General features: G+C 39.4%; 1 protein-coding gene across 7 annotated transcripts in view; it reads left to right on the top strand.

Moving 5' to 3' along the window:
* snx14 (sorting nexin 14) overlaps positions 1-12,288 on the top strand; it is an 86,095-nt gene extending 73,807 nt beyond the window's left edge. For 3 of the 7 annotated variants that reach the window (XM_061895905.1, XM_061895902.1, XM_061895900.1), the window contains 5 exons: positions 1-105; positions 5,702-5,797; positions 5,888-5,979; positions 8,397-8,453; positions 12,113-12,288. The exon at positions 1-105 is cut by the window's left edge and continues 60 nt beyond it. In XM_061895905.1, the coding sequence (XP_061751889.1) occupies positions 1-105; positions 5,702-5,797; positions 5,888-5,979; positions 8,397-8,453; positions 12,113-12,151 (389 nt within the window). In that variant the 3' untranslated portion in view covers positions 12,152-12,288. Of the gene's footprint in view, positions 106-5,701; positions 5,798-5,887; positions 5,980-8,396; positions 8,454-12,109 lie in introns of those variants that run through there. The other 4 variants (XM_061895904.1, XM_061895901.1, XM_061895899.1 and 1 more) reach the window with 2 other exon arrangements.
* The last annotated feature ends 1,735 nt before the right edge of the window (positions 12,289-14,023 follow it).

Here is a 14,023-nt window from a genome sequence, read left to right as displayed (position 1 = left end):
TGTTCAAGAACTCCCTGGAGGCCTACACCGATTACTATCTTCAGCAGAAACTGAACCAGGTGGTGGAAGAACACCGGCTAGTCTCCCTCATCACTTTGCTTAGAGGTGCACCTTCCTACCTCTCTTTTTAAATGTCCACAGGAGAGTGGAAACTTGATTTATGAACTTAATTGGCTGGTAAATCTAAAAATGTGTCTCGTGAAGGAAAACAATGTAGATATGAGTTATGGGTTCCAGCCTCTACAACAGTCCTTATTTTAGTTCTGAAATGAGATTTTCTTATTCAAACGGGGCTAGCAGGTCTATTCTATGTGTCATACTTGATCATTTCGCGATATTGCCATATTTTTGCTGAAAGGATTTAGTAGAGAACATCGACGATAAAGTTAGCAACTTTTGGTCGCTAATAAAAAAAGCCTTGCCTTTACCGAAAGTAGCAGACGATGTGCGCGTGACGTCACTGGTTGTAGAGCTCCTCACATCCTCACATTGTTTACAATCATGGACACCAGCAGCTAGAGCGATTCGAAAGCGACAATTTCCCCATTAATTTGAGCGAGGATGAAAGATTCGTGGATGAAGATAGTGAGAGTGAAGGACTAGAAAAAAATAAAAATATATAGGCGAGGGCAGTGGGAGCGATTCATATGTTATTAGACACATTTACTAGGATAATTCTGGAAAATCCCTTATCTGCTTATTTTGTGTTACTAGTGTTTTGGTGAGATTATATGGTACCTGAAAGTCGGAGGGGTGTGGCCATGGGTGAGGGAAGCCACGCAGCTGCAGGAGGTCGCAGGCTCCGTTCATGTCTATGGTAAGAGCCGACTTATTACCACAACTTTCTCACCGAAACCTGCCGGTTGACATGTGGTTGGGAACCATGTTCGCTTGACCACTCTTTTCCATAGTTAGGCTTCACCTTCGGGAATTTTAAACAAGGAAACACCGGCTGTGTTTGTGTTGCCACGGGCACTGCAATACACCGCTTCCCACCTCCATCTTTCTACTTTGACTTCTCCATTATTAATTGAACAAATTGCAAAAGATTCAGCAACACAGATGTCCAGAATACTGTGTAATTATGCGATTAAATCGGACTACTTATAGAATTGGATCGGGCTGGAAAAAAATGTCCGCTACAACCGATGACGTCAAACGCACGCGTCATCATACCGCGACGTTTTCAACAGGATACATCGCTCGAAATTTAAAATTGCAATTTAGTATACTAAAAAGGCCGTATTGGCATGTGTTGCAATGTTAATATTTCATCATTGATATGTAAACTATCAGACTGCGTGGTCGGTAGTAGTGGGTTTCTGTTGGCCTTTAAAGTCGGTACACTTTCAACACAATATAAACTGCAATGCAATATTATATTTAAAACAAACTGTCTCTTTATTAACGAAGTAAAGTGAATTATATATGTAGCGCTTTTCTCTAGTGACTCAAAGCGCTTTTACATAGTGAAACCCAGTATCTAAGTTACATTTAAACCAGTGTGGGTGGCACTGGGAGCAAGTGGGTAAAGTGTCTTGCCCAAGGACACAGCGGACGTGACTAGGATGGAATCGAACCTGAAACCCTCAAGTTGCTGGCACGGCCACTCTACCAACCGAGCTATGCTAAAGCTAAAATAATAACAACAAACTGAAGTGTCCCGTTTGCGCTGCTCTGCCAATTGCCGTGCACACACACAGAAGTCCCTTTGGTGCTCTCACAAACTGTCATAAGTCACAAACCTCCCCCCAAATTTAACAACCATATTGCTACAATAGGTAACATTTTAAAAAGTGAAATACGGTTATACATTATCTGCAAAGTTCCTTTAATGAGCTGCTCCTTGCGAGAAAAGAGAATCAACCAGAAAAAGGGAGAGAAGGGCCAGGGCGGGGGAAGGAGCTGTGTATGCAAGTGTGTGGTCTTGGAAGAGGCACCACTGAACGAGAGGTAGTGTTCTCCTCCGCTGTGAAATAAGTCCGCTTTTGCATCTTTTTCCAGAAAGGCAGTTCTCTTTACAATTAAAAACGTGGTCAATCTCGTCATAACGAGCAAGCACAAAATGACTACCAGTGGCACACAAAATTAATTAATGTACCACATATAGACACGGGTCTCACACACACACACACACACACACACACACACACACACATACATATGTTTTTGGCGTGATCTAAAAGTTTGTAAATAGAGGGGTTAGTAAATCAAGATTTCACTATACTGTTGTCCGAGCTTGTTTGCATTTTTAAATCTAATGGGGATCAATAAATTACAGCTAGTTTCCAAGATTGTTTTTCATGCGGACGTAAGCTGCTTTATTTGACAAAGAGGTTCAATAATAGAGAAAACATAAAATAGACAGCTTTGTCTGGTACTGGTGCAAATATGGCTTAAAACAGTCTAATTTTGAGTTATATGCAAAATATATATTTTTTATAGCTATAGTATGCTTTATTAATCCACTGAGGGGAATCAAGGTTGCTATTGAATGTCTGTGATCTTACCCATTGGATTAAAAATGTAAACTCATGGTTTTAGAAAACCACAATGTATCCAACAGGGCAACATCGTCGTCGTCTCATTCATTCCAATGCGCAACTGGATGAATACGAAACAAACGTTTTATCAGTTTCATCATGCATCCATCCATTTCCTACCGCTTATCCCTTTCGGGGTCGCGGGGGATGCTGGAGCCTATCTCAGCTACAATCGGGCGGAAGGCGGGGTACACCCAGGACAAGTCGCCAGCTCATTGCAGGGCCAATACAGATAGACAGACAACATTCACACACACATTTACACACTAGGGCACACTAGGAAGTGGGAGGAAGCCACCGGAGGGAACCCACGCAGTCACGGGGAAAACATGCAAACTCCACACAGAAAGATTGAAAGTGGAACCTTCGCATTGTGAGGCAGACCCACTAACCCCTTTTTCTACCGTGCTGCCCTCAGTTTCAATAATGCGTGTCTTTAGACATATTTAAACATATGTATGCGTTTACAGAAACAGTTTTTAGTTGTTTACTCCGTAAACAGAAATCATGCCTGCGCTCTTCCTCTAAGACGTGGAACACAGATTTAATAACACATTTTAAGGTGAGTTGAGTTTATGCAAATTTTTACTGCACATAACCATTACCAACTGTTCCCAAACAACACACAAGTCATTGTTTTTTTTGTTGTCAAGATATAGATGGATGCTGTTTTTTACTGTAGGTAGACAAAATTAATGACATTGTAGGGGTGGGCCAAAGAAGAAGCAAACTAAAATAAATACATACAGTGGGGTGCTGGGACCCCTATAGGTAGTTGTAGGGTAACTATCTGTCAGCTAAATGACAGATAGTTCATAGTAATGCACCCTTATTGGGGCCATTTGTACGCTCTTATATACGTTAACATGGATATTATAAATATATGTAGCTTTGATGTAGCAAGCTACTTTCAACTTGAAGCTTGTAGTGTAGCTTTCTACAATCCTCATGGGATAGGTTCCCCAGTAGTTTAGCTACATTTATTCGAGAGTAACTTGTAGCTTAGTTTGCTACATTTTCCAAGTAGCTTGCCTATCACCGAATACAAGCTGAACTCTGCACATAAAGGGAGGATGAGAAAAAAGATAAAGTGAAATGTTAATACATATTGTTTTCATTTTTTTAAAAATACAGTAGTATAATGCTAATCATATTATTAACAAATGTAGGAAATACATACCATATAGGGCAGGGGTCGGCAACCCAAAATGTTGAAAGAGCCATATTGGACCAAAAATACAAAAACAAATCTGTCTGGAGCCGCACAAAATTAAAAGCCACATTACATACAGATAGTGTGTCATGAAATATAAATTGAATTAAGAGGTCTTAAAGGAAACTAAATGAGCTCAAAAATAGCTACAAATGAGGCATAATGATACAATATGTACATACAGCTAGCCTAAACAGCATGTTAGCATCGATAAGCTTGCAGTCATGCAGTGACCAAATATGTCTGATTAGCACTAGTCAATATTAGTCAATAACATCAACAAAACTCACCTGTGTGCATTCATGCACAACGTTAAAAGTTTGGTGGACAAAATGAGACAGAAAAAGAAGTGGCATAAAACACGTCTTAGAAAGTCGGAGAAAGTTATACATGTAAACAAACTACGGTGAGTTCATGGACCGCCAAAATTAGGACAAAACGGCGCTCGCCAAATACTCGAATCAATGAAGCATGTTCAATATAAACAGTGTGCTTTTAACAATTAGGATGGTTTGTGTTTGTCCTCCAGAAACCATATTTAAACAAAAAATATGTTTTTTTCCCCCTCATCTTTACCAGCACTAAATTGGCCCTAGTGTGTGAATGTGAGTGTGAATGTTGTCTGTCTATCTGTGTTGGCCCTGCGATGAGGTGGCGACTTGTCCAGGGTGTACACTGCCTTCCGCCCAATTGTAGCTGAGATAGGCACCAGCGCCCCCCGTGACCCCAAAGGGAATAAGCGGTAGAAAATGGATGGATGGATCTTTTTTCACTTTCATATATTTTTGAAAAAGCTCCAGAGAGCCACTAGGGCGGCGCTAAAGAGCCACATGCGGCTCCAGAGCCGCGGGTTGCCGACCCCCGATATAGGGAAACTTTGTGTAAAAAAACATTCAGATTTAAAAGAAAAATAGTAAAATAGATATCATTTTTGATTGATTGATTGATACTTTTATTAGTAGATTGAACAGTTCAGTTCATATTCCGTACAATTGACCACTAAATGCTAACACCCCAATAAGTTTTTCAACTTGTTTAAGTCAGGGTCCACGTTATATACTATCAGTATAATACAGTCATCACACAGGTTAATCATCATAGTATATACATTGAATTATTTACATTATTTACAATCCGGGGGGTGGGATGAGGAGCTTTGGTTGATATCAGTACTTCAGTCATCAACAATTGCATCAACAGAGAAATGTGGACATTGAAACAGTGTAAGTCATACTTAGTAGGATATGTACAGCCAGCAGAGAACATAGTGAGTTCAGATACCATAAGAACAAGTATATACATTAGAAGTACATTTGATTATTTACATTAGGTTATTTATAATCTGGGGAGATGGGATGTGAATGGAGGAGGGTATTAGTAAAGGGTTAAAGTTGCCAGGAGGTGTTGTTTTAGAGCAGTTTTGAAGGAGTATAGAGATGCATTTACTTTTATACCTGTTGGGAGTGCATTCCACATTGATGTGGCATAGAAAGAGAATGAGTTAAGAGCTTTGTTAGATCGGAATCTGGGTTTAACGTAGTTTGTGGAGCTCCCCCTGGTATTATGGTTATGGTGGTCATTTACGTTAAGGAAGAGGTTTGACATATACTTCGGTATCAGGGAGGTGTAGCAGATTTTATAGACTAGGCTCAGTGCAAGTCCTTCACCCTTAAAATGTGATATTAACTGTAATTTTGAAAAATGTACATTTAAGTTAAGTAAGAGGAAAATATGAATGGACAAATGCATTCCTTCCAATGTCAAAACACATGTATTGTGCATTGGTGCGAATGTGAGTGTAAATAGTAGCTCGTCTAAATGAGCCTGTCCTAGTCCAAGGTGTACTCCAGCTGAGATATGTGGCCTTCAATAGAACAGGCGGTCAAAAATGAATGTATGACACTGGACAAATAAAACAAAATGAAGTATAATATGCCTCCCACAGATGCTGTTTTCTGTGAGAGCAGTCCACCTCGCTCGGCTCAGGATAAGCAGAGAAGAGAGAAGAGGACATTTGCAGGGATGATGAGATACATTCCAGGTAATTTCCTGTCAGCTCTCCCACCGCCCTTACAAGACACAAACACATTTTAAGAGGTGGCCGCCAATTGAAAAAGCATTTATCTTTTAGACCTTCTGGGAAAATGTATCGGAGAAGAGGCCAAGTATGAAGGTGTATGTCTTCTCTTTGATGGGCTGCAGCAGCCGGTTGTCAACAAGCAGGTAACAGCACTCTCCTCCGTGCCATCACATGCGTGACTCATCTCCTGCACACCTCACTGCAGGAGAGCATGAAAATATGGACTTCGTAGAGCCGCAGGCCTGAAACCAGGCTTTTTGTGGACTTAAACAATATATTTTTTTCCCAATTTTGGTCTTTAATATTACCAGTGTAACAGTTACAGTAACTGAAGTGACTGGCTGCCATAATCATGTGGCGACCAGTTACTTCAGTACTACACTTTGTGGTTGTTGTTGTGTTGTGTCACATGATTAAACATCAGCGTCGAACAAGGATAGGCAAACTACGGCCTAGGCCGGCCACATCTGGCCCGCCAAATAGAACAGAACTGAGTAAATATCTGTTTTGAGAACTGCCACAACAAAACTGATACTACACTTCAAGGCCCTGGAAATAAGGGTGACCAACAACCATACAGTGGGGTAAAAAAGTATTTAGTCAGCCACCGATTGTGCAAGTTCTCCCACTTAAAATGATGACAGAGGTCTGTAATTTTCTTCATAGGTACACTTCAACTGTGAAAGACAGAATGTGAAAAAAAATACAGGAATTCACACTGTAGGAATTTTAAAGAATTTATTTGTAAATTATGGTGGAAAATAAGTATGTGGTCAACCATTCAAAGGTTTTGGCTCAAAATCTCATAATTCATTCATTCCTTAACACGAATATATCATCATGTCCCCTTAGCAGAAAAACAGCCCCAAAGCATGATATTTCCACCCCCATGCTTCACAGTAGGTGTGGTGTTCTTGGGATGCAACTCAGTATTCTTCTTCCTCCAAACACGACGAGTTGAGTTTATACCAAAAAGTTCTATTTTGGTTTCATCTGACCACATGACATTCTCCCAATCCTCTGCTGTATCATCCATGTATCCATTTTGGTATAAACTCAACTCGTCGTGTTTGGAGGAAGAAGAATACTGAGTTGCATCCCAAGAACACCAAACCTACTGTGAAGCATGGGGGTGGAAACATCATGCTTTGGGGCGTTTTTTTCTGCTAAGGGGACAGAACGATTGATCCGTGTTAAGGAAAGAATGAATGAGGCCATGTATCGTGAGATTGTGAGCCAAAACCTCCTTCCATCAGTGAGAGCTTTGAATGGTTGAACAAATACTTATTTTCCACCATAATTTACAAATAAATTCTTTAAAATTCCTACAATGTGAATTCCTGGATTTTTTTTTCACATTCTGTCTTTCACAGTTGAAGTGTACCTATGATGAAAATTACAGACCTCTGTCATCATTTTAAATGGGAGAACTTGCACAATTGGTGGCTGACTAAATACTTTTTTGCCCCACTGTACTTGCCAACCCACCCGATTTTCCCGGGAGTATCCCGAATTTCAGTACTCCTTCCGAAAATCTCCCAGGGCATCTATTCTCCCGAATTTCTCTCTATTTTCCACCCGGACAACGATAATGGGGGCGTGCCTTAAAGGTGCTGCCTTTGGCGTCCTGTACAACCTGTCGTCACGCCCGCTTTTTCTTCATACATTCCCTCTGTACCCCCATTATTTACTTTTTAAATTTGATCTCATTTCTGTACACTGCTGCTGGAATTAAAATGTTCCTGAGGGAACTCTCCTGAAGGAATCAATAAAGTTCTATCTATCTATCCATCCATACATACATACAAATATTGTGCTGGCCCCGTCACATAATATATGCGGCTTGTACTCACACATAAGTGAATACAAGCATACTTGCTCAACAGCCATACAGGTTACACTAAGGGTGGCCGTATAAACAACTTTAACACTGTTACAAATATGCGCCACACTGTGAACTCACACCAAACAACAATGACAAACACATTTCGGGAGAACATCCGCACCGTAACACAACAGAACAAATACCCAGAAACCCTTGCAGCACTAATACCTCCGGGAGCTACAATATACCCCCCCCCCCCCCAGACCCACCCATCTCCCGAATTCGGAGGTCTCAAGGTTGGCAGGTATGCCAACAACACTGCTCCCACTAAAAAGAGATAAAAAGTGTTTACTCTGTAATACCATGTTAATGTTTTTTTTTGTATGTCCTGATACATTGTTAAGAATAATTAAATAGTCCACGTCTGAGAAGTATACTCTTTGTTCCAACAGATATGCTTTCTGTCAAATTTTAAAAGCCAATGTGGCCCCTGGGCCACTAAGTTTGCCCACCCCTGGCATAGAGTGTTTAAAACCAGGGGCTGGCCCTGTGTAGCTTCAGTAAATAGTGGCTCTTTTAGTCAGATGGGTCTCTGGAGGAGGATGACACATGGAATGTGGTCATCCAAATATTTGTACAATGTCCCAAAATAATCTACACTGTTTTTCTGTGGTGCCTTGTTTTGAATACTGTAACAGTTTCTAATCTTTCTCAATGCCTTTCTGCTGTCCTCAGTTGACCTACGTTCTCTTGGATATCGCCATTCAAGAACTTTTTCCTGAGCTAAACAAGGTAACCAAATGCACATGTCAAATTATATTCTGAAAAATTGATGAGTTTACCCAAATAAATGACTTGGGCCGCACGGTGGAGGTGTGGTTAGAATGTTGGCTTCACAGGACTGTTTGGATATTTTTTGTGTTGCATTTGCATGTTTTCTGGGAACTGTGGCCTCTTACCTTCTTTCTAAAAAAATGCACATTAGATGAGCTGGGCACTCTTAAATTGTTCATAGGTAAGAATGTGAGTGTGAATCGTTCCTTGATTATGTACAGTATGTGCCCTGTGTTTGGCTGTTGACTAACTTGACCTGTCCTGTGTATGCTGTGCCTTTTTACTTACTTTACTTATGACCTCAATGAGGACAAAATTAAAAATAAAATAAGTCAAAGAGGCTGTTTGAAATTTACACAAATCTAGACCAGGGCTGTCAAACATATGGGGCCGAGGGCCGGATCAGGCCCGCGGGATGAGTTTGCTAAGTATAAAAATTAAAGGCCTACTGAAATGATATTTTCTTATTTAAACGGGGATAGCAGGTTCATTCTATGTGTCATACTTGATCATTTCGCGATATTGCCATATTTTTGCTGAAAGGATTTAGTAGAGAACATCGACCATAAAGTTCACAACTTTTGGTCGCTAATAAAAAAGCCTTGCCTTTACCGGAATTCGCAGACGATGACGTCACCCGCGTGAGGGCTCCTCACATCCTCACATCAGGGACGTGCACATGATTGTAGAGGGGCAGGGGCTCAAAGTCAGAAAAGGGAAGGGAATTTTTTTTTGGTCCTTTACACAATATGGAAATTCATGCAAGATTAAATTTGCTAATAGGAAGCTAACTACTTAGCTGTGTGTCCTTGGTAGGTAAAAGTGATTGCCATTTCTTTTGTGTCAACAAATTATTGTCATAATGAGTTAATTCACATTATCATAGGCTTGGAAGACATGAAAAGCAACAAGGCTATTAGGCTATTTATTGTTAAAGATAAGCACTTTCATATTGACAATTGAACGGTGCAACATGAACTTCGAAAATAAATAAATAAATAAATACCCAAATGGAAAAAACTTCAATGTGAAAATCTGTCTTTCTTCCCTTAACTTGATGAAAAACACCATCAAGTTGTAACTTATGGTCTTTCTCACTTAATGCTCAGACTAAACAACTGAAACGCAATACAACTTTATATCTAAACCTCTACTGTGAGAGAAACACAGTGCATTTTATTTTGAAAATTAACCCGGTGTTTTATTTTGTATTTTGTACACTACTTCCTGTCCCGCACGATCCGCTCTGCTCTGCGGAATTGATGTGCCGTGCTCAATTGATGCGCTGTGCTCCGACGTCCGGCAAAAACAGAAGCTGACAGATTGAATAATAGAATATTACAGCGTTTTTCTGAAATATTACCCATATTAGATGCTGAATAAGTGGACGGCGACTAGACCATAACTCACAGGTTCAAGCTGCTCCACTGTCACGTCTCCTCAGGCCGCAGTTGGCTCTCTCTCCTTTCACTCACTCACTCGCCCTCTCTCTCTCTCTCTCTCTGGCGGAAGCGCAGGTTCAAACAACCCGGTATTATAAGAAAACGTGGCGTTTTTGTACCACTGTTTTTTTTGTTTTGTTTTGTTTTTTTACATCCCTAACAGGAATTTATTAATGTTGTTTAAAGACAAAAAAAACACACTCAGGCAGAGGGCACTTTTTAAGACGAGGCAAAAAAGGGCAGGGGCTCAAGCACTCATAGGGCCCTATGTGTGCACGTGCCAGCCTCACATTGTTTATAATGGGAGCCTCCAACAAAAAGAGCTATTCGGACCGAGAAAACGACAATTTCCCCAATAATTTGAGCGAGAATGAAAGATTTGTGGCTGAGGATATTGATAGCGAAGGACTAGGAAAAAAAAAAAAAGGCGATTGCATTGTGAGCGATTCAGATGTTTTTAGACACATTTACCAGGATAATTCTGGGAAATCCCTTATCTTTCTATTGTGTTGCTAGTGTTTTATTGAGATTAAATAGTACCTGATAGTCGGTGGGGTGTGTCCACGGGTGTCTTGACGCCAGTCTCTGGGGGAATTAGTCACGGCAGCAGCAGCATGACAGAAGTTCCGCTGATCTCCGACTTTTTACCACAATTTTCTCACCGAAACCTGCCGGTTGACAAGTGGTCGGGATCCATGTTCGCTTGACCGCTCTGATCCATAGTAAAGCTTCACCTCCGGGAATTTTAAACAAGGAAACACCGTGTGTTTGTGTGGCTAAAGGCTAAAGCTTCCCACCTCCATCTTTCTACTTTGACTTCTCCATTATTAATTGAACAAATTGCAAAAGATTCAGCAACACAGATGTCCAAATTACTGTGTAATTGCGCGATGAGATGAGACGACTTTTAGCCGCTAGTGGTGCTGCGCTAATATGTCCCCTCCAACTCGAGACTTCACGTGCATCATCAGCGTCATCATTCCGCAACGTTTTCAACAAGAAACTCTGCGGGAAATTTAAAATTGCAATTTAGTAAACTAAAAAGTCCGTATTGGCATGTGTTGCAATGTTAATATTTCATCATTGATATATAAACTATCAGACTGCGTGGTCGGTAGTAGTGGGTTTCAGTAGGCTTTTAACCTGAAATTTTTGAATGAAAGAAAATGCTGTTCTAAATATGTCCACTAGATGCCGCAATATAGATTATTTGTTTCTTTGTGGATGATGCTACATATGTCAGTTGAGGAAAATGATCAAATTACATAAATAACATACTGAATTTGATTTTGATACACTTTTTTTATTTTGATAGATTGAAAAATAACACCAATGAGTTGACTGATGTTCATTATCATATAATTTATGCAGAAAATATAAATAGTGACAAAGATGGAATACTATTGAACACAACATGTATGTTTAAAAAACAAACAAACCCCAACAACATTATGATTTGTACATTTTCAGAATGTGCTTATTCTATTTTTAAACAAGGAAAACAATATGAAGTTGTCTTTATTTTTAAGTTATTGTGCCGTGATTTTACCAGTCCGGCCCACTTGGGAGTAGATTTTTCTCCATGTGGCCCCCGATCTGAAATGAGTTCGACACCCCTGGTCCAGAGGGTGTTAACTTTCAATCAATCAATCAAATCAACTTTCCAATGTATTTTGCACAGTACATCCCACCCTCTTCCAGCTTCTAAGACGTAATGCACATGCTTCAGCTTCGGGTGTTGTTAGCTTATAATAGCGATTGGGATATTTAGTGTGAGCTGACATTAAATGTTTATTTTATCATAAAAGCAAACATGGTTGCTAATTGTTCGTTGCTTCTCTCGGACTGCTTTTGTATGCCGTAAACCCAAAATATGTTGTTTGGGCCGGTTAAAAAAAGTAGTAATTGTAAAAATATAGACCGTTTAAAGAAAAATCATTTCGGTTAAACCGCCAATGGTGTTATTTTTATATTTTGACTTTGAAAAATTTAACGGTGAGCAAGTTTGCAAACAGCACCCTTAAGTAAAGTGAGTCTAAAATTGGATAACAATGTGATTTAAAACAATGGTTAAGTGCTAGAACATCATGAACAAATATTGAAAAATTTCTAGGATTTTTAAAAAGTTTATTTTTAATCCTCATACTGTGTTTGTATTTGTTTTCCTATCAGCAGTTGCAGAAGGAGTCTTCCATCAATGCTCCCTGGATGTGAACTGGTACTACTGACACACTAATTAATGACACTATTAAGGCACTTGTACTTTCACAAAGACCTATGTTGATATTATTGTTCTGATGTACAGTATGTATGCTTTTATCATGTAAAATAAAGACATATATAACACTGTTGAGCTGCCATGTCAGAAATGTTGAATTAAAATACTTCATGATTAAAGTGTCCCACTGGGTGTGAGTTTTCCTTGCCCTTATGTGGGCCTACCGAGGATGTCGTGGTGGTTTGTGCAGCCCTTTGAGACACTAGTGATTTAGGGCTATATAAGTAAACATTGATTGATTGATTGAAAGTGAGCAAAGTAAACCCTGTCGTAACACAGAGGTGTAATAATCTACACCAAATCAACCAATATAAAACTACAATAAAATACAAATTATTCACCCAAAGTTGCTCCAACTGCATTAAACCAGGGGGTTTTGACCTCGAGTCCCACACCGAGTTACCAATTGTACTCTTGATTTTAAACAAATTGAATAACTATATCTAACCTACTTACATTTCACAACCTTGTAAAATTGTGTAAAACCATGTGGTAATCACAAATATTATTTAACACGTTAGTTATTAACCTTAGGCTTAGGTCAGGCTGATGAGAAAAAAATAGTACTAACCAAAAATACTGCATAAAAAGGCACTCAAATAACTAATGAAAAATAAATGTACATACAATTATGTTGTGCTAATATAAACTACCGTATTTTCCGGACCATAGGGCGCACCGGATGATAAGGTGCACTGCTGATGAATGGTCTATTCTTTTTTCATATATAAGGTGCACCGGATTTTAGGGTGCATTAAAAAGGACTCATATTATTATTATTTATTCTAGATGGAAAACACTTCTTTGTGGTCTACATAACATGTAACGGTAGTTATTTGGTCAAAATGTTGCATAGATTATGTTTTACAGATAATCTTCAAGCTGCTTTCTGACAGTCGCTTCCGGATGCGCCGTTTTTGTGGGCGGTCTTATTTACGTGGCTCACCTTCTGCAGCGTCTTTGTTGCAGCGGTGTAGCGTGCAAGGACGGGAGTGGAAGAAGTGTCAAAAGATGGAGCTAACTGTTTTAATGACATTCAGACTTCACTTAAATCAATAACGGAGTGGCATCTCCTCATCTGGAAACAACAAACCGGAAATGTGTACGGTGAAAAACCGTCCGACCGAAACACTTTAATAACTAAAGTTCTTTAGGTGAATAATGTAAACGCACCACACCGGTATGTTTTAGCGCTTTCATGGCGAGTATGCTGACAGATGTAAGCAAGAACTTTACACTACTTTATATTAGAAATGGCAACAGCAGAGGATGAATGTCACATAACAAAAAATTAAAGAAAAAGAAGTTGTTTATCGACGGACTACAAAGGCGTGCAATTTTTCAGGATTTATGCAGATACCAAATAAAGATCAGCAGGTACCAGAAGGTAAGAAAAGTTGCTTTTGCATAATATTGTGAAACAAAACGCCAGATAATGTCTTACCTTATACACACACCCCCTAATAATAATCGTATGTTGAAACACATCAAACGATGCAGCCTACACTTATCTCTTATGTTTGACTGCCATCTATTGGTCAACCTTATCATTACACCATGCACCAAATAAAATTGCTTAAAGGTGGGTAAGCTCAACCAAACTTATTCCTTACATTAGGCGCACCAGGTTATAAGGAACACTGTCGTGTTTTGAGGAAAAAAAAAAAAGGATTTTAAGTGTGCCTTATAGTCCAGAAAGTACGGTAAATAATAATATGTCTCCTACCGAAACAGTCAGTAAAATTTAAGTGCAACTGAAAATACAACCTCACCACTTTAGTCATATTTTTTGCGCTTAAGAAACTTCT

Source organism: Nerophis ophidion, linkage group LG03 (genome assembly GCF_033978795.1).
Source record: "Nerophis ophidion isolate RoL-2023_Sa linkage group LG03, RoL_Noph_v1.0, whole genome shotgun sequence".
Taxonomy (NCBI): domain Eukaryota; kingdom Metazoa; phylum Chordata; class Actinopteri; order Syngnathiformes; family Syngnathidae; genus Nerophis; species Nerophis ophidion.
Note: the sequence above shows the minus strand (reverse complement) of the source record. Positions and strands in the feature narration are given on the sequence as shown.